The 25,976-nt window shown below is 36.5% G+C and overlaps 1 protein-coding gene across 3 annotated transcripts in view; it reads right to left on the reverse strand.

Moving 5' to 3' along the window:
* USP9X (ubiquitin specific peptidase 9 X-linked) overlaps positions 1 to 25,976 on the reverse strand; it is a 126,552-nt gene that overhangs the window by 37,055 nt on the left and 63,521 nt on the right. For all 3 annotated transcript variants that reach the window (XM_060002791.1, XM_060002792.1, XM_060002790.1), the window contains exons 15-26: positions 25,576 to 25,663; positions 22,548 to 22,890; positions 20,531 to 20,626; positions 19,507 to 19,718; positions 17,316 to 17,556; positions 16,807 to 16,956; positions 15,879 to 15,999; positions 7,992 to 8,122; positions 7,514 to 7,792; positions 3,389 to 3,514; positions 2,301 to 2,426; positions 1,080 to 1,246 (exon numbers count right to left, since the gene is read on the reverse strand). In XM_060002791.1, coding sequence (XP_059858774.1) covers positions 1,080 to 1,246; positions 2,301 to 2,426; positions 3,389 to 3,514; positions 7,514 to 7,792; positions 7,992 to 8,122; positions 15,879 to 15,999; positions 16,807 to 16,956; positions 17,316 to 17,556; positions 19,507 to 19,718; positions 20,531 to 20,626; positions 22,548 to 22,890; positions 25,576 to 25,663 — 2,080 coding nt within the window. The remainder of the gene's footprint in view (positions 1 to 1,079; positions 1,247 to 2,300; positions 2,427 to 3,388; positions 3,515 to 7,513; positions 7,793 to 7,991; positions 8,123 to 15,878; positions 16,000 to 16,806; positions 16,957 to 17,315; positions 17,557 to 19,506; positions 19,719 to 20,530; positions 20,627 to 22,547; positions 22,891 to 25,575; positions 25,664 to 25,976) is intronic.

Consider the following 25,976-nt stretch of genomic DNA (forward strand, 5'->3'; position numbering starts at 1 on the left):
TATTCAACGTATTTATCTTTCTTAACATACAGAGTTGTCCGACGATGATAAAGTTTTCTCAAAGAGATAGCAAGCTCAAGCTTATTTGGGCGGGGGGGATCCCATCAAAGAACATAGGCTGAACTAGATGTCTTCAAGGAAATTACCAAGGAACTTCTAAAATAATAGAGATTCCCACTGGAGACCACTAAATTACTTTACAGCACGCCCTGGAGTGAGTTGAACCTACTACTCCATCACACCACGTACACTTAAAAAAAACAAACAAACAAACAAAAAAGAAAAAAACTTTACCACTAGGCTTCATGTCAGCAAAGTGCTTATTCTGACTTTACACTAACTTTTCATCAGTGATTTCCGTCATTGTTGAATGGAATGTGAAAGAATAAACAAAGTGAACATTTCCTGTGTCTTTTTGCAAAATGTACACGAGATACATTAATTACATATAACAGTGATACTGATTAGAGCTCAAGTTTAAAAAGTTACCTTATGAAGGTCAAGATTTAGACTGACATAAGAGGATGGAAAACCTAAATTTTCTACAAATTTGATTGACTTGCACAAAAAGAAGCCCAAAACAAAATTAATGTCATTGAATAAATGCTCTAAAAATGAAAAACTAGGACTTTATAATTGGTCTTTATTCTCAGTGTAAAATGCAAAAGTTCTTACCATAACCATGCCTTGTGAATTCCACATTGACTTAACAACTTCACTAAAAAAAAACACTTGGCCCTAGGTATCTAAGAAAGGAAGCTAAATGTCCTATTTAATTTAAATCTTGTAAGCCAGATTTTTTAAATGGGCTAAAACACACACCTCTTAGGTGAAACTAAATTCTGGAATTACAGAAAAATTAATTTTACTTCGAGAATTAATGTTCACATTTTGTAGACAGTAAGACCAAACAAATTCAGGTCTAGGCAAAACACAGTTAAATAAAAATTTCCTAAACATTAGTGTGCTATAGAGACAATAAATATTTGATTCCTGGGATAAATTCTGCCAACATAAATTCATTCATTTCTGCTTAAAAAAATAAGGTCAAATTTCTTACAATTAAAAAAGACACTTACTTGCTGTGACAGTGCAACAGTAAATCAATAATGAATGTCTGCCAAGCCTTTTCTTTACTAAGAGTATCTAAGGCTGTCGGAATCAAGGCAAAACATAACGTCATCACCTCCAATGCTTCACAGCAAACCTGTTCATCTTCCAAATCTGGCTCACTGCCTGCATTGGTCTGTAAAATTATAGTCAAGGACAAATTACCTAGAGATATATTTAAGAAAAATCTCATACAAACTTCAAGTTAGTGCTTAAAACTTACCTAGTCACTTAAACCACTTGGCCTCAGCTTCTTTACCTACAACTCTTGAGGCCCCTTTGAAATAGCATGGAAATGAGTATAAACAGATGATAAAAGTCTAATTCTATTCTTTTGCTACGTCCCAAGGATGGCTGAAGGAGCACACTGAGCATATTACCTGCTTCTTTGTCCCCCAAGCTCTTAGAGACCTTCTAAGTTGTGTACTTCTGCACCAACAATCATTCCTTCCTCAAGAACCACTCTGGCACTGCAGTCAGAGTACCCAACTTCTGACTAGTCCCATTATAGCTTACCTATAGTGCCATTTTATTCAAAAGCAATTGTCTCAGACAACCGTTCAGGAAAGGTCTGAAGGTTTTACGACCTAAAATATACTTGGGTAGGTAGCTAATAAATTCTAAACTGAAGTTATCAATAAGTAATATTTATAGTACATGCCTGAAAAAGAACAGGCGTTCAAATATTAGCTGAGTGAATAACCAACAGTATAGGACATCAACATATATCCCAGGCAAATCACGGTTATGTTGGCCATAAAAGGGAAGCTCCTATAACTTAATTTCCCCTTCTAAATATGCAGCAGTGGCTATCAGGGGCAGGCATATGTAACAGAAAATCAAAGAGTCAAACACAGTCTCTCTTCTGTAAATAATTTGATTAATCTAATGGAACATCAAGGATGATACCTAATTGGCTGACACTCTTGAATGCTTTAAGAGTCAAAAATACTTAAATGCCATGATATCACAATTGACAGTTACCTAAACCAAAATACATAGGACAGAAAGATGATGAAAGAAGAATGAAGAGAATAGGAGAAAACAAATTCAGTATGAAATAATTATACTTGACTTTAGTGAGAAGTAGAAAAAGACAGTTTTATATTAAGATGGCAGACATAATAATTCAGCCTCCTGCACAATTAAACATTTTCTTAAAGGTAATATATTTCTGTGATAATTCTTACCTTCTCATAAATTTTAGTGATTTCTTCATTTGGGCTAAATACTAGCTGTAATGCCCCACATCCTGATGCCCAGATAATTTTTTGTATAGCTCTAATTACACAAATATCAGGCATATATCTTGAAGCCTGCAAGATAATGAGTAATCAAAACAGTTGACACAGTATCAGAGTGGAATAATCACTAGAAAAGCAAAAATGTTTCTCCCTGTAAAGGAAACAGGAATGGCTGTGAAGTAGTACCACTGTCTTTAGGTTCCCAAGTTGCCTTTGTCCCATTATTTCGTTTAACAGCAATACAACAAAGTATGTTCTCCAAGTTATTATCTGGCTCTACACTAACTTTCAGAAGAACCTTAAAAAGACTACAGAGGTGATCAAACCATTCCACTCCTAGTTTTTTACCCAAGAGAAATAAAAACTTAGGTCCACACAAACACTTGTACAGAATGTTCACAGAAGCTTTATTCACAGCTAAGAAAGAGAATGTCCTTTTCCAAGTATATGGATAAACACAATGTGGAATATTCATAATGGGATATTACTCAGCAATAAAAAGGAATGGACTAATGGTCCACACCACACAGAGAATTCTCAAAGTCATTATTCTGAGTGAAAGAAGCCAGACATAAAAGAACACACACTGTATGATTCCACTTGTGTAAAATTCTAGAAAATGAAAACTACTATATAGTAACAAAAGATCAGGGGTTATCTGAGGCCAGGGGTAGACAGGGAAGAAGAAGAGACTTCAAAGGGGCATACAGAAAGAGTGATGGAGACATTCTGTGTCTCGACTATGGTGGACGTGTGACACAAATATGTATTTGTCAAATTTCACTTAATTATATGCTTTAAAAGGATGCTGTTCATTGTACATAAAGGTGATTAAAACCAGAAAGCACTAATATTATCATTAGGTGAAATTCATGTTAAGGGAACTTTATCTAGACTGAGTCAGTGATTAAAGTGAGTGGGCCTAGGAAAATTAAGCCCCCAAATGTGATAAGGGTTATTTCTACATAAAGAGAGGGTCAAAAGTGAAAGAAACGAACTTTCCAGAATTCCAGCCTTACAAATTTAATACTAACCTCATCAGATATTTGCTGAGCAAGACGAATTGACACATTTCTAAGCATGCATTCAGATGACGGATTAGGAATGCTCTGAAGGGCACTTTGTAGCACCACTGCTTGATCATGAGTAACTTGGTTGACCTGAAAAAAGATAAATATTTTACTTTAATACTGCATACATAATCAAATCCAATCATTTGCTCCTCACTCATCATCACTCCCTCAGGATGACCTCCCTTCTGTATATATTCAGTACACTGTAGAACCCGTGTGACTTACACAAAAAGTTCTTTGCATTGCCAACAATGTGGGCTTCCTCTTTTTCTTGTGTAGTGGAGTGCCACATATCCCTCTGCAAACCCCCATTCTAGATTAATCCAACTTGTGTATCTACATCTGCATTCAGCACAACTTGCAGAGGTGAGTGATAAACTGCAGTCCTATCTAGAAACTCAGTAAAGTACTTCACATGCATGCTCCTGGGCAGACCCTGCTCCCCATTCACCCTGATCATCAAACTCTTTTGAGAAAAGAAAAATTAAGGAATATCAATAACAGAATAAAAATACTAATGTATAAAAGGTACCAGACCAAATTTTTAAGCCCATAAAGAAAAAAGATTACTTTTTTTTTTTTTTTTTTTTGTGGTACGTGGGCCTCTCACTGTTGTGGCCTCTCCCGTTGCGGAGCACAGGCTCCGGACACGCAGGCTCAGCAGCCATGGTTCACGGGCCCAGCCGCTCCGCGGCATGTGGGATCCTCCCAGACCGGGGCACGAACCCGTGTCCCCTGCATCGGCAGGCGGACTCTCAACCACTGCGCCACCAGGGAAGCCCAAGATTACTTTTAAGTTGTTATTAGCCAGGCAATTCTGACTGCCTTTCAAGTCCTAACTCTTCTCCATATTGTAAGTATTTCTACAACAGTATTTAAGACAAGTCTGTTTTTACTAATTTTTGCCTTTAGCGCCCTATTGACTGTGAGCTCCTTGAGATTAGAGGCTATTATGTACCTCTGTATACACAGTGGCACATTTTCTGAATAAAAGAGAAAAGTGAAAGAGGGGAGCATTTATATTTTGTGTTCTTCATTAAGCTCCTGTCAGGGATTACGATAACAATGTTTTTATCTTAAGAAGAACACCACTTTTAAAAAATCCGAGTAAGCGTGGTACCTTTAATGCAAAACAATTTAAGACTTGGGCCACTTTTTTTCATTACCCTTTTTAATGAAAATGGAGAGAAAAGGATTATGAATGCACATGTACCCACCGCCCAGCTTCAACAATTATGAACAAAGGACCAAGATTACTTTGTCTAACCACTCCCCTCACTTTCCATCCAGGCCCCACCCCAGGATTATTTTGAAGCAAATCCTAAATAAAATTTCATCTGTAAATACTTCAACATTTTTTTTTTAAAAGAGGGGGCTCTTCCTTTTTTTTTCCCCCCCGGTACGCAGGCCTCCCACCGCTGCGGCCTCTCCCGCTGCGGAGCACAGGCTCTGGACGCGCAGGCCCAGCGGCCATGGCTCATGGGCCCAGCCGCTCCGCGGCACGTGGGATCTTCCTGGACCGGGGCACGAACCCGTGTCCCCTGCATCGGCAGGCGGACTCTCAACCACTGTGTCACCAGGGAAGCCCCGGGGGTCTTCCTTTTAAACATAACCACAGTATCATCATCACACCTAAAACAATTATAAATGCTATTATCTCAATTATATGTGATTATTATAGTATCACATATCTAATCAATATTCTAATCTCAAGGCCTAAGCCATTCATTCTTAAAATAGAAAATCTATATTCTTTTTTTTTTTTTTTTGAAAATCTATATTCTTGAAGCTTTTATCTTCTATTGGTAACTTAGTAAACCATCACTTACGATGCATATAAAACAAGTCAAATGTGTAGTTTGACTTCTCATAAATAGGCATTGAATTCTGGCATGTCTTGAGAACCTTTGGTAAAACGGATCAAGGTAAAAACAAGAGTCAAAATAAGTTCAGAATTGGAGGTTAAGACTGTCAAGGTGGGAAGAGAGGCTGGCAACAGGCTAAATCAACTACAGTTCATCCTTGAACGGCATGGGGGTTAAGAGGACAGACATTCTAGGAGTCGAAAATCTGCACATAACTTTACAGTCGGCCCTGGGTATCTGTGGTTCCAATCAATTTAGGATCATGTAGTACTGTAGTACTTATTGAAAAATCCATGTATAAGCAGACTCGAGCAGTTCAAACCTGTGTTGTACAAGGGTCAACTGTACATCTTTTTTATTACCACCTGTGTGTGTGTGTGTCTGTGTGTGTATGTGTATGTATGTATATATATATATATATGCCAAATACAAGCTAGGAAGAGATTCACATGGAGTTTTTAGTAGGTTTAAAATAAATGAAGGAAGGAATTCCCTGGTGGTCCAGTGGTTAGGACTCCGCGCTTTCATTGCCGAGGGCCTGGGTTCAATCCCTGGTTGGGGAACTAGGATCCCTCAAGCAGTGCAGTGAGGCCGAAAAATAAAATAGAATAATTGAAAGACTATTTGGGGTTTTTAGCGGTTCCATACAAATTTTAGGATTATTTGTTCTAGTTCTGTGAAAAATGTCACAAGTTTTGATAGCGATTGAATTAAATCTATACATTGCATTGGGTATGAACATTTTAACATTAACTCTTCCAATCCATGAACACAGGATAACTTTCCATTTCTTTGTATTGTATTACAATTTCCTTTTATCAACGTTTATAGTTTTCAGAGTATAGGTCTTTCACTTCCTTGGTTAAATTTATTGCTAGGTGTTTTTTTTTTTTGATGTGATTGCTTCCTTCATTTCCCTGATAGCTCATTATTAGTGTATAGAAATGCAACAGAGTTCTGTGTATCAATCTTGTGTCCTGCAGCTTTACTGAATTCACTTATTAGTTCTAATGGTTTTTTGGTGGAGTCTTTAGGGTTCTATACGTATAGAATAGTACCATGATCATCTGCAAACAATGATCCAGCAATTCCAGTCCTGGGTATATATCTGAAGAACATGAAAACACTAATTTGAAAAGATATATGCACCTCAGTGTTCACAGCAGCATTATTCACAACAGCCAAGATATGGAAGCAATGTAAGTGTTCATCAACAGATGAATGGATAAAAAAGATGTGGTGTGTGTGTATACAATGGAATATTATATTATTCAGCCATAAAAAGAATGAAATAAGTCCGACAAAGAAAAGACAAATACTGTATATTTTCATGTATACATGGAATCTAAAAAATAAAACAAACAAATATAACTAAACAGGAACAGAACCACAGATACAGAAAACAAACTAGTGGTTACCAGAGGGGAGAGAGGCAAAATAGGTGAAGGGGATTAAAAGGTACAAACTACTAGGTATAAAATAAGTGAGCTATAAGGATGTAAGGTGGGGACTTCCCTGGTGGCACAGTGGTTAAGAATCTGCCTACCAATGCAGGGGACACGGGTTTGAGTCCTGGTCCGGGAAGATCCCACATGCTGTGGAACCACTAAGCCCGTGCACCACAACTACTAAGCCTGCGCTCTAGAGCCTGTGAGCCACAACTACTGAAGCCCGTGCACCTAGAGCCCGTGCTCTGCAACAAGAAGCCCGCGCACCGCAACACAGAGTAGCCCCCGCTCGCGGCAACTAGAGAAAGTCCACGCGCAGCAACAAAGACCCAACACAGCCAAAAATAAATAAATAAACAAATTAAAAAAAAAAAAGGATGTAAGGTACAACACAGTGAATATAGCCAATATTTTATAATAACTATATGGAGTATAAGCTATAAAAATATCAAATCACTTTGTTGCACACCTGAAACTAATATAGTATTGTAAGTCAACTACACGTCAAAAAAAAAATTAAAAGTCAAACAGGATTTAAGGGAACAGGGAAGAACTGCCCTCTCAGAGTAGAGTCAGTGAAAAGCATTTGTAATTTTAATACAAATATAATTCAATAGAAGGAAACCATTAAAATGAGGAACCACTGGAAAGGAACTGAAAACATTCTGAATCAACTCTGAACTCTATAAGCAACTCTTAAGAGTTTCTAAGAAGTTTAACTTTAAAAGTTGCCATCTATTATTACAAAAAGATTTTTAAAAAGTCTGTATTACCGACGCCATGGGATTCACGCCTTCCACACCTGGCTGACAAGCTTCCGCCACAGCTCGTACGTGGCCATAGCCAATGGCAGTTAGCAACAGCTTGGCTATTTTAAGAGCATTGAGGTAGGCACCCCTTCGAGTTTCCATATCTGCATTTGGTAGGAAGTTATTTCTGGTTAGCATACTCAGGACAAGGGGTAGGCCACCACTTTTCAAGAAGTGAAATTGAAAATCAGAGGAATCATCAGCCAGAGGTGCACCAGCAGGCATTAACAAGGCATAGACTACCTGGAAAAAAGTAGAAGAACTGTATTAAAAGGTTTTAAGATAATTTCTTATTTTCCTCATCATCACTGGTTTAAAATTTTCCCATATTTTGAAATTCTTTCAAAAACATTTCATTACAATTTTATCCATGTTCTTCACATTATCATATAAAAGGTCAAATTTCAAGAACATGGAATAAATTCAAAAAGTAAAAACCAACCTCTGTTAGGTACAGCACTTGCGAGGCTGAAGGACCAAAGAAAAGCGAGTCAAGAGATGGACTAAGGCTGCTTTCTCCAAGTTTGGCGTGGTCTAAACAAATAGCTCTTAATTTTTCTATTGTTGTGCTATCTGTAAGAAAAAAAAGATACATAGTCTAAAATAAAACATAATTCATGCATTCATAGTATTTTACTTTTGATATTCCGAAAACTACTTTAGTATGGAATAAGAATCAATTCAGCTGAGTTACAGGCTCAAACTTCACAAGACATAACCAGATCTGGATTGGTTTAAAAAAAAAAAAAAAAGTCCCAATCAACCAGGGCTCTTTAATCACTCAACCCAAACACGAAGGAAGCAGTCTCCTCCTACACAGAGACCTCAAATCAACATGTCTTCCTCAGGCACTAGAGACCAAAAAACTACAACACACTTCAAAAGGAAGTAGTTCTTATTGAAAATAAAAAACCGGAAATATGACAAGCTCTTCCTTCCAACTTATGTTAGCTTCCATGACACTGTGTATTAACTCAACAGTCCCCAACCTTTTTGGCACCAGGCACCAGTTTCGTGGAAGACAATTTTTCCACAGACCGGGGTGGGGGGGATGGTTTTGGGATGATTCAAGCGCATTACACTCATTGTGCACTTTATTTCTATTATTATTACACTGTAACATATAATGAAATAATTATACAACTCACCATAATGCAGAATCAGTGGGAGCCCTGAGCTTGTTTTCACTTGTCACTCACTGATAGGGTTTTCATATGAGTCTGCAAGCAATTGATTTATTATGGTCTCTGTGCAGTCAAACCTCTCTGCTAATGATAATCTGTGTTTGCAGCCGCTCCCCACAGCACTAACATCACTGCCTCAGCTCCACCTCAGATCATCAGGCATTAGATTCTCCTAAGAAGCGTTCAACCCTAGATCCCTCGCATGTGCAGTTTACTGTAGAGTTCGGGCTCCTATGAGAATCTAGCTGCCGCTGATCTGACAGGAAGCAGAGCTCAGGCAGTAATGAGAGTGATGAGGAGCGGCTGTGAATACAGATGAAGCTTCCTTTGCTCACTGGTCCGGCCTGCTGCTCACCCCCTGCTGTGAGGCCAGGTTCCTAACAGACCACAGATCGGTAGCAGTCCGTGGCTTGGGGACCCCTGTATTAACTGGTTTGTTACAATGAAAGAAGCTTACTGGTATCCTTGGAAACTGAACCTTAAAAAGCAAACATTAAAAAAAAAGGGAACAGTGCCTAATGTGCACATCAAGTAAGAAGATTTTTTGGATAATATTAAAAGATGAGTTTCATTTAAATCACACTAAAAAGATACAGTAAAAAAGAAACAATCCCATTATTAGCTACCAAACACTCAAACTTACTTCAGAAAGTACTTCAATAATCAAATTATTTCCAAGGTAAATGCCCTATGATTAAAATACCACTTGATAAATAAGATTTTCTTTTTAAGTAAAAGCTTTTCTTGAAGAATAAAGATAACTGAAAATTACTATAATTTCCTTAGGGTAAGCTAATTTTTACAGGCCTGGAAATATCAAAAAGACTTCAATTTGTGTTAAAATTGTTGGCTTTCCCTATTCTGAAGGGAGAGTGACATATAACTAAATGAGATATTCAGTTTTAATAATAAAACATTTGTGAATATCTTCTCCTGTCATTAAATACCCATCCCCTATATCATTTTATATTGATGATTAAAATGACAAGTCCTGTTGCCAGTACACTAGTTTAATCTCTAACACTGGGTATTTAGGTTTTCTCATTTTTTTTTTTAAACAATAAAGATCCAAGTTACTCTCTAAAAAGAAACCAATTCATATGCTGTATCTGAAAATATCTTGCTTAGTTTAAAAATATTCTGAGCGGGGCTTCCCTGGTGGCGCAGTGGTTGAGAGTCCGCCTGCCAATGTAGGGGACACGGGTTCGTGCCCCGGTCCGGGAAGATCCCACATGCCGTGGAACGGCTGGGCCCGTGGGTCATGGCCGCTGAACCTGCGCGTCTGGAGCCTGTGCTCCGCAACGGGAGAGGCCACAGCAGTGAGAGGCCCGCATACCGCAAAAAAAAAAATTCTGAGCGAAGGAGGGAGGGCAAAGGGAATAGGAGAAAAGAAACAAGAGCTCTAAGAAAAGGAAGCACTGAATTTTAAGCAAATCATTTAATGTTGTTGGATTATAGTTTATTCATTTGAGGGATCTGAACCAAATGATCACTAGTGGCCATTCCAGCTTTAGCATTCATGAACCTAAATAATCTTAGGTCCTCGATTATGCACATGCTCATTTAACAAAATATGGAAAATAGAGACAACAAATTTAAACTGCACATAAATCCTGGATTTTAGTTTATTTCTTTCTAGTTTTTTGAAGAGATACCTAATAAGCCTAATCAATTAAATGATTATAGCAACACAGTATAAGAAAGTCTAGAAAACGTTGAGCAGTAACACACAGGTTAATAGTACAAACTTTGGAGCCCAACTGCATGCATTATCTTAGAACTGCCTTTAAGCTGTGTGTCTCTGGTCAAAAGGAACAATCTCTCGGTGCCTCAGTTTCCCCATCTTTAAAATAGAAGTAAAAATAGTAATTCCCTCCCTAGGAATGTTGTGAGGTTTAAATGAGTTAACAAGTGTGAAATGCTCATAACAGATTTTGCCATATTTTAAGATATGAGTTAGACCAAACTCCTGGGAAAAAGGAAGCTCTGAAGAGGAAAAGCAACTCATTCTGCTTAGTAAAGCAATATACATTTTAATTTCTCTGTATCAAGCAAGAACCTGTTTTCCTGATGCGTGTAAAGGTCACAAGAACTCCTGAGGAGTTTAAATTACAAGAGTTTAAATTACCTACAGAGACTACTGTAGAAGTTCTAAGTTTAACAGCAAATCATACTGGAGGCACTGGACTTTAGGCAAAGATTCAGAATAAACAAAAGTAAAGTCAATGACTAATAAAAAAGCTTCTAATTCCATCTTGTTTTTTCCTCCTTTTAAAGTATGTGCACGTGTGCACAAACACTAAATGATTACCCAAATGTTAGAAACAGAATTTATAACTACTTCCTTTTCTTAGAGCTCCTGCTTCCTATCTTAAAGAAGAATGTGCACACCCATGTGTGTAACAACCACAGTGACAAAGAGTAGGTTAACATTTGTTGAATAGTGATTAAATACCCGTCACTAGGCTAGGGGTTTTCCATACATGACCCCATTTAATCCATGCAATTCTATGAAATAGTTATTAGTAGCTCAGTTTTACAGATAAGGAAGCTCTGAGAAACTAAGAAAACTCATGTTTAAGGCCATGGAGTAGCAACTTGAAGAAGCAGGACTTGAACTCAAGTCCATTTGAGTCCAAAGCCTATGATTTGTCTACTGTCATACAATCATTACTGGCATTTTCAAAGCTGGCTAGTTCAAATTTAGGTACTATACTTCGATTATATAAAATAAGATAAAAGCGCCCTCGTAAGCTTCCTGCTTGAGCTGCTCGGCAAGAGCTCCCTCTCGCCATCTAGTGGCACTATGCTCAAATCACAAGGTCAGGGATTATGAGATGGGTTTTCCTTTTCAAATGTTGAATCTGTGTACATAAAGCAACAACAGCAGTTACTCAGATACTAGTAAGTAAAACAATACAAATTCTAAACTACACAACAGATAAGGATCAAATTAAATCATTAAGAAAAGCCTTCTTAACAGAGCAAATAAAAACTCAATTAGAAAAAAAAAGAAAAGCCTTATTTAAGAATCTAATTAACATCTAAATCGATTCTGTACCACATGACTCAGAAAGTGAGATCGGATGGGAAAGGTCAGACGTGTCTACTTTAGAAAAAGGAGATAATGTAAACACAACAGTTTAAAAAATTATCTGGGCCAATTATTGAACTGCATTTGTCAGCAATGCATCCATAAACCCCACTAAAATGAGAATAAATTAATATAAAATACATAAACTCAGAAGGATAAAGAAGTTAAAAGCTGAAGGAACATTAGAGATGTCAGCAAATTACTGAAGGTGTAGAGGGGATGGAAGATAGCTGGCTTAGCTGAACCCAAGAAGTGCTTCTTGGGGGGTAAGAGAAAGAGGGAGAGGGTACCTATAAATCAGCACTCCACCAAGTCCTGGAAAAGTTAAGGATATGAAAACAGAACATAATTGAGATGGTACAGATGAATCAAAGACTTAAAAACAGAGTGCCTGAAATCTGCCTAAGAGGAAAATTTCTACTCTACCTCCCTCCCCAATAGACTGATGAAGCTGGGAAGCAGATATCTCACTAATGTAGAGAATAGATACAAATATGGAATGCAAAAGACTAAAAAGCTGGATTAGTACCAGTATGAACCCATGTTTTTCTGATATAAATGTGTTTACATACGTGTGTGTGTGTTTAAGTGTGTATTACTTCCTAAGTCCAATGAAAATGCCTAGACCACAAGAACACCCCAGTAGTAATGAGCACAATTTAGCCCTCACATTCTGGTTTCTAAATATCTTCCCTCACTAAAAGGAGAAATGTCTGATTCTAGGGCTGGAATAGAGAAAGTACTAGATGAACTTTAAATATCTTATGCCAGAAAGAAGTACTCAAAGGATGATGAAGCTATATTAAAAAAAGCACTGGGTTTATGTAAAAAAGAGAGTTGGGTACATATCCACTGACCATACCTGGGACAACTGAGCATCAAAATAAATAATGACTATAATGGCTATAACCCAATAGATAAAATAAGAATCCATGAGTAAACAGTGATAACACATAATTAATAGGGGAGAAGGCAAAGCTCTACTTTATAGTAGTATGCCAATATCCTTGCCTGTTGGAAATACACAATAAAGTATTTAAGGATGATGGGACATCAGACCAGCAGCAAATTACTCTCAAATGGTTCTTGAAGTCCTCAAATTGTACTTCAAACTTTTCTGTAAGGTTGTAAATGTTTCCAAAAAAACATTAAAAAAATTTTTTTAAGTTGTATAGGATTGAATGATCTGATTGAATTCTCTCTTTCCACAAGCTCTGTTATTTTTAGTGCATAACTTTGTAGAATGTTAAGTTTTAGAGGAAAACACATATATTAGAGTAGAAACACTGAAATGTGCTCATGAAAAAATCCTACGGAAAAGGATCACTTGGAGGAAGGTCTTGAAAATTTAACACTAGAGTATCTGGGGACAAAAAGTCAACAGAAGAGCTGGAAAAAGTTAAGGATACCACCCAAAGCTGGAATAAAATTAATGAGAGGAGAAAGGAAAGGCAAGAAAATCAGATTTAGTAGATTCAACACCACAGTCAAAGACATCTCAAAGATCCACAAAAAGCAAAACACGGAGAAGTAAATTAGCAAAGAAAGAACAGAAATCTCTCACAAATTAGGAATCTCCAGGCCCACTGAAAAACCATCACAAAGCAGACCTATACCAAGCAAGGCATTTCATCAGGAAAGTTCTAAACTCAATGATAAAACCAAAACTTCCAGAAACAAAGATCAAAAGCAAAGGAATATCTTGCACTGTTGGTGGGAATGTAAACTGATATAGCCACTATGGAGAGCAGTATGGAGGTTCCTTAAAAAACTAAAAATAGAAGTACCATACCATCCAGCAATCCTACTACTGGGCATATACCCTGAGAAAACCATAATTCAAAAAGAGTCATGTACCACTATGTTCATTGCAGAGCTATTTACAATAGCCAGGACATGGAAGTAACCTAAGTGTCCATCGACAGATGAATGGATAAAGAAGATGTGGCACAAATATGCAATGGAATCTTACTCAGCCATAAAAAGAAATGAAACTGAGTTATTTGTAGTGAGGTGGATGGACCTAGAGTCTGTCATATAGACTGAAGTAAGTCAGAAAGAGAAAAACAAATACTGTATGCTAACACATATATATGGAATCTAAAAAAATGGCTCTGAAGAACCTAGGGGCAGGACAGGAATAAAGACGTAGATGTAGAGAATGGACTTGAGGACACAGGGAGGGGGAAGGGTAAGCTGGGATGAAGTGAGAGAGTGGCATGGACATATATACACTACCAGATGTAAAATAGATAGCTAGTGGGAAGCAGCCACATGGCACAGGGAGATCAGCTCAGTGCTTTGTGACCACCTAGAGGGGTGGGATAGGGAGGGTGGGAGGGAGATGCAAGAGGGAGGAGATATGGGAATATATGTATATGTATAGCTGATTCACTTTGTTATAAAGCAGAAACTAACACACCATTGTAGAGCAATTATACTCCAATAAAGATGTTAAAAAAAAGCATACGTAACTATTAAAAAAAAAAGGCAAAGGAATAGAACTCAGGAGAGCTTTGGTCTTCACACAAGCAACATTACCAGCTAGACAGTTGAGTAAATTTTCAAGCTAGAATTCAATACCCAAACTACTAATCAAATGTGAAGGTTAAGCATTCAGATTAGCAATGTTTCAGAAACGAATAACAAAACCACCTCCCACGTACCCTTTCTGAAATAAGTGCAGGAGGGTGTGCTTCAGCAAAATGACAGAGCCCCTCAAGAAAGGCTCAAGACATAGGAGCCAGTGAACAGGGATCCACCATAGGAAAGCTGAAGAAAGAAGTCCCCAAATGGTAGCTGTGTAGCGAACAACCAGATGAGAGGAGGCAGACGAAAAGTTCCAGGACAACAGTGGAGCCGACAGATTATATAATACACATAATAATGGAAAATTATTTTGAGAGGTTACTAGAGAATATGTGGAAAGAATTAGTAATAGGTGTATAGAAAATCAAGAAAATAAAAAGGGGAAATTATTAAACCCTGAAAAAAAAGTTGCCATTAATCCAAACTACTTTTCACACACTCTTGAAAAAACAAATGCTGAATATGAATTTAAGAAATAACTGGGGCTTCCCTGGTGGCACAGTGGTTGAGAGTCCGCCTGCCGATGCAGGGGACATGGGTTCGTGCCCCGGTCCGGGAAGATCCCACATGCCGCGGAGCGGCTGGGCCCGTGAGCCATGGCCGCTGAGCCTGCATGTCCGGAGCCTGTGCTCCACAACGGGAGAGGCCACAACAGTGAGAGAGGCCTGCTTACCGCAAAAAAAAAAAAACAAAAAAAACTGGAAGAGGGACTTCCCTGGCAGCCCAGTTGTTAAGACTCCACGCTTCCACTGCAGGGGCTGCAGGCTTGATCCCTGGTTGGGGAAGTAAGATCCCACTTGCCACATGGTGTGGCAAAAAAAAGAAAAGAAAAAATTGGAAGAATGTGGAAGAGTTAAGTTTTCATTTACACAACAGAAAATCAGTAGGTATCTAAAACTGACAACAGTTGTATGAGGGTATTATTTACAGATAGTATAGACATAGATAAGAATAAGAGCTACCAATTGAAAGTGGTTGTTTCCCAGGAATAAAAAAGGAACAATGCTATAGATGACACATGACCCAAAACACAGTCCAGGGGCCAGAAAATTTTTTCTGTAAAGGGTCAGATAGTAAATACTTAAGGCTTTGCAGGCCATATGGTCTCTGCCACAACTGCTGCTGTGCTAAGACAAAAGCAGCTAAGACAGCGTGTACATGAATGGGCATGGCTTGTACACCAATAAAACTTTGTTTATGGACACCAAAATTTAAATTTCATATAATTTTCATAAGTCACAAAATATTATTCTTTTGATTTTTTCTTCAGCAATTAGAAATTGTAAAAACCATCCTTAACTCTTGGGCAGTACCAAAAACACACAGTGGGTTGGATGTAGCCAGTGAGCTATAGTTTGCCAACTCCTGTTATTTTCCATCTAGGAAGAGAATTTGCTAACATACCCCTTTACTGTCCAACATGTACTTTATCAACCTTATCATTTAAAAAGAAATTTCTTACCTGGTGGCATAAGTTTCATAAGTACTCTTGCTCCATCTCTAAGAGGTGGCATATTTAGGCTGCTACCCAAGTCTGCAACTTGCCAAAGGAAAGAGATGTATCTGGGATGCAGTGACATTATCTAGAATACAAAATACACAAAATATTTACCTGTAAATTACACCTCCCCAAAAGAAGAGTCCCCAAATAAATGTGTTGGTTTATCTCCATAGTTTTGCTTATGTCATTTCTATCCTGAAATGGTCTGCCTACCCCATCATCTCACTTTTAGAAATCCTTCCTAATGTAGACTGAATACATTATCCAAGCCACCTCCTGTACTTTGTGTGTGACAGCTTTTTTACTGTTTTGTTAAACTATTCCTCTTGTACATACAAGTCAGACTCTGTATAAACAAACAGCTGCCATGCCCACCAACAGTTAAATTCCTAATGCAACTGTTGTAGAAAGCCAATCCTTCTGACACTGGAGTGGCTGGTATTATTGTAGCCATTAAAATTTTTGTGGGGAGGTAAGGAAGGAAGGAATCACTTTCTTTAGAAACAAGATATGTTACTGACAATCTAAGAAAGACTGCAGATATTTTCCTACAGAAACAGTTCTGAAGAATTCATTTTTGTGGTACAAATACAAAATACAGTGGTTATTTTGCTCAATAAACTCAACAGTTGTAATTAAGTTGTATAATGGGCTAGTTTTATGTAAATACAACAACACTATATCTATACAAAATGTGGTTTTAAATTTCAACCAGGTTACAATCACCTTTCAAAGGGATCCATTCTCAAGTTATGGTTAAATGTACAGTTATTTGATATTCTGCCACATTAAATTGTAAGTTCAAGAAAAATGAACTATTCTGTATACTTTATTCTTAAATAACCTAGCAAAATGCCTTGCATACAATAGCTCAAAACTATCTACTCACCACCCCGGGCAAACAGCTTTCCACTTCTGGATTGGGACCATCACTGTAATGATTACCATGGTTTCCAGGAGATCCAGTTGAGGAATCAGAAGAACTATCAGGGCTTGAAGGCATATTGGAACTTATTTGTGTAAGTTTGGCTGTAATTAGCTGAAAATGATATACTATGTTAGTACCAAAGACAAGGAAAAATACACAAAACAGAAGTTAGTGACATACCAACAAAAAACAAAAAACTACACATTATATTTTTAGAAATATAATTTATAACTGTTGTCTAACATAACCCCTTAAATAGTTTTGTTTTCAGAAATCTTTTCCTCTACTATATTATAGGTACCATAATACCTGTCTTATTTAGTATTATAATTCAAACACCTAATACAGAAAATACAGAGCCTCACACATAACAGATGCTCCATTAACATTTACTGAGTGAAATGCTGACTACAAAAATGAAAGTCCCCAGTTTGCTTTTCTTGAAAAGTTTGGTAATTATAGATACTTACCGATTTATCCTTTAAGTTTAACTGTCCAATCAACTTTCTATCATCTGCAGGATCTATCAGTTCACCACCTACAAAGAGCTCAATTTTTGTATGAGCTACATTGGCTTTGATACGATTGAGAATACATCGTCGTACTGAACCGATTGTATCATTTGTATGAGACCATACGTCCAAGTCATCAACCTGTCTGCCCTGGTTTGGAAATCGAACTATAAAAGAAAGGTGTTTACCACGGAAAGCTCTGGGGGGAAAAAAAGGGAAACCATCATCATATTCAGCAGATTTTCAAATCTTCTTGCAAAGAAAATAAAGCTAGCAATTTAAAATTGAATATTTTCTTACTAAACAAGAGAAAGTGAGTTAAAGACACATTATTTTTAGGAACTTGAAAATATTTACTGCTCCTTTTAACTACAAATATTATAGTAATCTTCAAAACACAACAATCATATTTCACTGTTGTTACTCTTGGACCTATAGTTTACAGGTATCTAGTTATAAGACATTACAACAGACATGAGTAACATTTCATTTATTTTTAATGCTATAAAAGCCCAACTAATGTCAAGTCATCCCCAAAATGATACTTATGTTGGCATATTATCTTCCTGCAGGTAAGATACAAAAAAAAATATTCAAGGAGCAATTTTAATAATTTCATGGTTAAAAAGAGAACTCAAATACTAATGGCTCACATTCTATAAATATCTCTAAATTATACATATTATTTGAGTACACTAAATGGTGAAATCTTAAGAGAAACGTTAATAGACCCGAAGATGAGTGAATTAGGTAAGGGAAATTTTAAGAGGTACAAACTTCCAGTTAGAAAATAAATGAGTCATGGGATGACAGGTGGTAACTAATCATGGTGATCATTTTGTAATGTAAGGAAATATTCAGGCACTATGTTGTGTACCAGGAACTAACATAGTGTTGTAGGTCAATTATACTTCAAAATCAAACAAACTCACAGAAAAAGAGATCAGATTTGTGATTATCGGGCTGGGGGGGGCGGGACGGGGGAGGGAGAATTGGATGAAGGCAGTTAAAAGGTACAAACTTCCAGTTATAAGATAACTGAGTATTAGAGATGTAATGCTCAACATGATTAATAAACACTGCTCTGTGTTATATATGAAAGCTGGTAAGAGAATAAATCCTGAGTTCTTGTCACAAGGGAAAAGTATTTTTTCCTTTTTCTTTCTTTTGTATTTATATGAGATGATGGATGTTCACTAAACTTATTGTGGTAATCATTTCATGATGTACCAAGACAAATTATTATAAACTTATAAAGGCTGTATGTCAATTATATCTCAATAAAACTGGAAGAAAAAAAAGAGAGAAATGTTAGTAGACCATTTTCAAATATCTCTTGCTATACTGGCTATCTGTCAAAGCAGCTTTTAAGAGTTCTCTCCAATTACTCTGCAACCAGACTATACTATTATTTTTAACAGTGGAAATGAATGGCATCAAAGCACTTCAACGGCAAAATACCCCTGGCAACACTTAACAGGCAACAAAGTCAATGGCAAAAAAACTCCCAAACAAACAAAAAAAGACCAACCAGAATAAAAAGAAGAAACTAGAGGGCTTCCCTGGTGGCACAGTGGTTAAGAATCTGCTTGCCATTGTAGGGGACACGGGTTCGAGCCCTGGTCTGGGAAGATCCCACATGCTGTGGAGCAACTAAGCCCGTGCACCACAACTACTGAGCCTGTGCTCTAGAGCCCACGAGCCACAACTACTGAAGCCTGCACGCCTAGAGCCCGTGCTCCGCAACAAGAGAAGCCACTGCAGTAAGAAGCCCACGCACCGCAACGAAGAGCAGCCCCCGCTCACCACAACTAGAGAAAGCCCACGCACAGCAACGAAGACCCAACGCAGCCAAAAAAAGAAAGCCATTAAGTTAAAAAAAAAAAAAAGAACTAGATTTAATTGAGAATGCCCTAAACAAAAACAAGCAAAAAACAGATCCTGAAAACAAAACAAAAAAGGCCTACTATTAAAAAAAAAAAAATTCTGTAAGATACAAATACTGTTTTAAAGCAAGACACTAACGTTTTCAAAAAATGAAAAATTTCCTCTCTCCTTCTTCCTGTACATCATCACTTTTTAAAATCAAATGGCTAGGAAAATGTCAAATAATTAAGAAGTAGCACTAGTACATCAGTTATTCACAAACCTTGACATAGGTAGAATTGTTCTTTCCTCATGATAATCACTGTCACATTCATTTATATACTCCCGTAACACAGTTAATACTCGAACCATTCGAACAGCTTCCTGTCTTGCACAATTAATACTGTCTTTGTCACCATCCAAAACACACAGTGTGTCATAGGAGGCTTTCAAGCGATCAAAGCAAGACTGAATGAAGTCTTCATGGATTACCACCTACAAATAATGGGCCAAATAAAGACAGTTCAAGCTTTATATGTATATAGTGTTTCATATATATTAATAAAACATTAATCTAATTAAAGATGGCAACAATTTAAAGGTAGATCTCATTTAACCATGATCCTATTTAACGAGAGAATCTATATTGATAGTTGATAATAAAATATGTTTGAGAACAGACTTGTGGCTGCCAAGGGGGAGAGAAGGTGGGGGAGGGATGGATTGGGAGTTTGGGATTAGCACATGCAAACTACTATATACAGAATGGATAAAAACAAGGTCCTACTGTATAGCACAGGTAACTATATTCAAGGTACTCTGATAAACCATAATGGAAAAGAAAATAAACAAAGAATGTATATATAACTGAATCACTTAGCTGTGCAGTAGAAATTAACACAACATTGTAAAATCTACTATACATCAATAAAATAGAAACAACAATAACAAACACACACTATGTTTTGTCAAAGGAAGCTAACATTATTTAAGTTAACAAGTATAAACTAGATACACAAAACATGAACTTCAGGATTAGGTGTCAGAATGGAAAGAAATTCGGCCGAAATCTCCTACCATAACTATACTCAAAATAATCACTTCAAGATAATTATATCAAGATGAAACTCATTTAGACAGCGTTTTGTAGGAGAGAAATGTAGACTAAATATTTTAGGTATGTTTTTATAATACGAATTGAAACAAAAACAATTTCTAGTTAATCTTGAAGAAAAAAATTCTTATTAGCAACAGTTCTTCAATCAGAATTCAAATTCGTGTAAGTTTTAATACATGTCAATCCTCACCTGATTGACCTGTAGCCTTGGACCAAGGTTCGTGTATATCTCTTTAAGGAGATCTATAGCTCTGCTGGCAATATCATCATTACTCTGAATCACCACCTAGGTTCAAAAAGATTCAAGTGTAAATACCTTTCAAGAAATATTTTAGTTGGGCATTTCCATTCTAACCATACCTTCCGTTATTTTTAATACAGCATTCAATAATTTAAAAGGGAACATCGACTTTGATAATCAAGTAAAATTAAAGTGAGAAAACAGACCAAAAATATAACAAACGCAAAACTCAAGTCTTTGAATAAATCAAGTTAAGAAAGAAAGACACATTTTACTAAGAATAAAATATGCTGTCATTAGTATTATTTAACCCTGCAATTCAACACCCTGGTAACCAAGCAGTGAGATATTAAGGAAGGAATTCAAATTAATTAAAGGAAACAAAGATTATATGAAATACAGCTTACCATAAAAGGCTACCCACCCCTACCCCATTTGTATAGATCTTCATCACTCATCTAATCGTATCAGTGGTTTTCAAACTATGTAGAGAACTCTAGGAGTGATGACGAGTTTTAGGGATGAACCCTATAATAGGCTTGGGAGGGGGAAGGGAGTGAAGCATAGGGAGACTGAGTCACAAGAAAAAATCACGCTTTCCTTTCTCACTTCAACTAGTTTTACATTTTGGAGTATTATCTAAATTTTGACTTTTAAAAAGGGTCTCTGCTGTTTAAAAATGTTGAAAACCACGTACTTAAAGTCTGAATACTCAAATACCAAAGTAAACAACTTGGTCTGTCTGCAGAAAAATATTTCATATCCAGAAAACAATATAAACTGCTGTGATCAGATTTTTAAAGATAGGAATAATATATTAATACTATATTAGAACAACATGGATGGAACTTGAGGGCATTATGCTAAGTGCTAATAAGTCAGACGGAGAGAGATAAGTACTGTGTGATCTCACTTATATGTGCAATCTAAAAAAATAAAAAACACAAACAAAAAAATGAACTCATAGATACAGAGAACAGATTAATGGTTGCCATATGGTGAACGGGTTCAAAAGGTACAAACTTCCAGTTATAAAATAAGTAAGTCCTGGGGATGTAATGCAGAGCACAGTGACTATAGGTAATAATACTGTAACTGCATATTTGAAAGCGTGAATGGTAAGAGAGTAAATTTTTTTTTCGGCCAAGCCTCACAGCTTTTGGGATCTTAGTTCCCCAGCCAGGGATTGAACCCAGGCCACAGCAGTGAAAGCACCGAGTCCTAACCACTGGACCACCAGGAAATTCTCGAGTAAATCTTAAAAGTTCTCATTACAAGAAAAAAAAAATGTAACTGTGTAGTGACAGATGTTAACTAGACTTATTGTGATCATTTTGCAATACGTACACATCAAATCATTATGCTGTATACCTGAAACTAATGTAGTGTTGTATGTCAATTATATCTCAACTAAAAAAAAAAAATATATATGTGTATATATATATATATATATATATAAATACTATAAAGGTGGAAAAATTAGTGGAAAAATTAGCCTTAAGTAGATAATATTTTACTCAGGTATCTAAAAATATCACAAGCTAAACAGTGCTGATAAAGTGAACATTCATAATCCTTTCTAAATAAAGTCTTTTTTTCTGTCCTCTATTTTAGCATTAAATGGGTAAGCTAAAATTAATGCTGAAGAAGAAAGAGGTCTACTTTAAATTAAAAAAGGGAAGAAAATAACTTTCATGGAGGGGCATGAAAGATCTGTATGGTCAGTGCATTCACTTCTAAACACATCTGGGACAGACAGATTCTAAGCCAAGACAAAAGGAACATCAGTGGCAGAAGGAGGGGGAGGGAGGGAGAAAAGTAAGATAAAGATGAACTATCACTACCTCCTGCGACAAGCATCAGAGCAGCATACATACATATAATTCATTTGTACAAATGTGATTTCTTACCTATTTGAAAAACTACATCAGATACACTGCTTACAAAGTTCCTACTTTTCACTTACCCTCCAAAGGTAGTCTAATCCTATTAATTCCAAATCATCCATCATATATGCTCTCCTTTTTGCTACTAGTTTTCCTTCTCGACAATTCACAGCTTTGAAGAATCGCTCAAAACATTTCATTCCATTTTCAGTCAGTAGAGAAGGATCAAGCTGAAGTACATTGCTTTCAAAGAAGTCCTTATTAATATCAGGATCCAAGTCTGGTTCATCACCCATCAACTTGGAATACCACTTAAAACAGGCTTCACGATCACAAAGGTAAACTGCGTTCTCTGCTAAGCATTTCCATATTTGTTTTGCCTGAGGAGCGCAGAGCCACAATTGGCCATCCTTCAATAAAAATCTTAAAAAACATAAAAAATTAGCAATTAGATCTACATAATTTTTTATCCTGAAAGGCAATCTGTGTCTATATATGGGAAATAATCCATTTATCACAATTATATTTTAACTACAGGTAAAAAGATGTCAGTTTTTATCAACATCTTAAAATAACTTATTTCTTAATTTTTATCTATTACTAAAAAATACTAGATACTAATTCATTCAACAAGCACATATTAAGCACCTACAATGTGCCAGGAACTCTGCTACGTCACTGGACCTAAACTGAAAAAAAGATTTGTTCCCTCTACACGTGAAACACTGTAAATCAACTATACTTCAATAAAAATAAAATAAAAGGATACACATTGGGAGAAAAAAAGATTTGTTCCCTGAACTTAAACAGTTTCATCTTTGAAACAGCCATTCTGAAAGTATGTTTAATAGGTTACCTGAGATTTAGCATTGTGCTTATATGGTATCATTGGAGAAAGAGATATTCTATTATGTGACTTTATAGATAACCAACTTATCAACGCTGAAGAGTTAAAATTGCTTAAATTTTAATATTTGATGATGATCTAATATTCATCACTCAGTACTTGGCCACACTGAACAGAATAATTGACATATTTTAAACTTTTTAATGTCAAAACTCAACAGGATGCTTATTAATTATTCAGTGGCATTCTCGAGGGTCTTTTTAGTTTTGGGACTATAGGTTTAGTTCAAGTGAATTCTGTTTCAACTAGTTTCTTCAGTTAGCTTTCTTTTTCTTTTAGCATTCATCCACCCACCCTGTCTGCCACATCTCTGAATGACAAGAGAATAAACATCTCATTTTATTCTGAAGAACTTAACACAATCTTTAGCTAATGTAATGGTGGCTCCATTCCCAATTACATAGCAAGGTGAATGTATTTAAGGTTCCCTCTTCATTTCAAAGCATTTTGAGTTATCAATTCTAGTGTCTTTGATATTTTCATAGTATTGCTGAGCTTAAAGAGGGCTTCTAGCACCTGTCCCACCTAACCCTGTCACCTCTAATTTACAGATAGGAAACTGAGGTCCAATATGATAAAATACAGTTGTTTTCAGTTTTGAGTTGTATTTTGTTTTGTTTTGGTTTTTAAAAACAGCAGCAGAAAACTTTCTTCAAGCAAAAATTCCATTTGCAAGGCCAATGTATAAAAATAAAAGCAGAGATATTTCAATTGTTGGGAAGAGGAGGAAAGAAGTGAGAAATGGGGATAAAACCTCTACTGCCTGTCCAGAAATCTTGGAGGAAGCTCCTCAGAAGCCCTAAGGCTCCAAGGTAGGTTTGAAAAATCACTGGTCTAATAGAAAGAGCATAGACTTAAGTCAGATACACCTACTTGAGTAGTGCAGCACTATGATATGCTGGTTGTGTGATTTCAAACAAGCTAATTTAAGCCATGCGAATCTCAGTTTTCTTATTAATCAAACTGGGATAATACCTGCCTCCCTGCACTGCTATGTAAAGCATTTAACACAAGCCAAATACATAGTCAAGTTCGGTTCCCATCCCTTGAGAGAATTGCTGTAGGTCATATAGATAGGTACTAATAGAGCAAGGACTAAAAACAAGTTCTCTGATCCCAAACTTTAATTTAGCAAAAGAGCTGATAACCACCCTTCTGTTCTAGGCAATCTAAGATACAACACACACCAATCAATAACAATGGCTCACTATGGCAATGATTCTCAATCTGGGGAGGAAGGTCCTTCCATCTAGATGGTTGAAAAACAAAACACACACAAAACCACTTCACTTTAAACAAATGCCAAATTTCTTAAAATCTGGTGTCTAGAGTTTTCCCTCAAGTTAAAATCTTAATGTACCTACTTATGTCAATGCTTCCAAGTAAGCACATAATTCAATAAATGTAAGCCTATAATTAATGTAGCCCAGGAGAAAATTCCCCAGTGTATCAAAATAATAAATGCAATAGATTTTCTGAGGCACTGATAATCTGGGCATTTCCTTCAGCATGCTTATGATCTGAATAAGCTCTTCTGCTATATGATGTGGTTTCTGAATTCACAAGAAACCTCTCATCATAAAAAATTTTAACAATTTCAAATCTACAAGTGTATAATCATTAAAAGCTTAAACATCAATGAGTAAATCAAGCCTTGGACTACATTTAACTTTGGCTTAAGGGAATAAACCTCTTTTCTTCATCCCCATCAGAATAATGTTGTTAACGTATGACTCCAGACTGCCTTTGTCAGCCACTGTTAGGATAAATGAGGCACCAAAGAACTCAATCACTCTTTTAGGGTGCTGGTCCAACAGCCTTTTCTCCCCATTTCCTTACTGTCTATGATATCATAGACAATATGGTTCTCTACCTGGTTCTGTCAAAATATGGAAATCTCTTCTTTAAAAATAAATATAAACAAATATGAAGACCAGAAGTCTATATACAAAAGGTTTAAATGTGTTCTCTTCAAAATACTTCTTTGCAGTCAAAGAAGAAAAGTTAAAACTCAGCCAATAATTTAAAAATATTTAATAATGAACACATAGGGAAATGTCCTGTGACTTTCATGTAATGATTTCCACATGGGGAAATAAAATATGGCAAAAGCCACCTAACAAAGACCTAGTCATACAGCATATCAACTTGGTATTCTTTATTTGTCTTAAAAAGAGCAACACCAATTGCTTAAAACAAACCTAAGGAAGTTAAGCCGTTCTTGGACTTCTTGAACATGACTATATCTACTTCCCAGCCTCACAGTTTGTGGGTCATAGTCTTCATGGTCTGCAAATTAAGAAAAATCTTGCATTATACACATGGTTATCCATATCATTGCTGACTTTAATCAAAGGAAGTCAGTTAAAAAGTCATTAATCCTTTATCACTAAAAGGCAACATGAAATTTACTAATTACTGGTAGTTTCTATCCATCTCCTTTTTCCCAACCAAAATAATCTTTCCTTTCACATAACCAAAAGAAAATAGTCTGTTAAATGTGCTGTCAAAAATAATTCTTCATACAACACCTTCGCCCAATTTTCATACATAATGAATTTCTGATTACAGCCTAAGACTGACCTGAGTGGCCTATGTTATA

This window comes from Delphinus delphis, chromosome X (assembly GCF_949987515.2).
Source record: "Delphinus delphis chromosome X, mDelDel1.2, whole genome shotgun sequence".
Taxonomy (NCBI): Eukaryota; Metazoa; Chordata; class Mammalia; order Artiodactyla; family Delphinidae; genus Delphinus; species Delphinus delphis.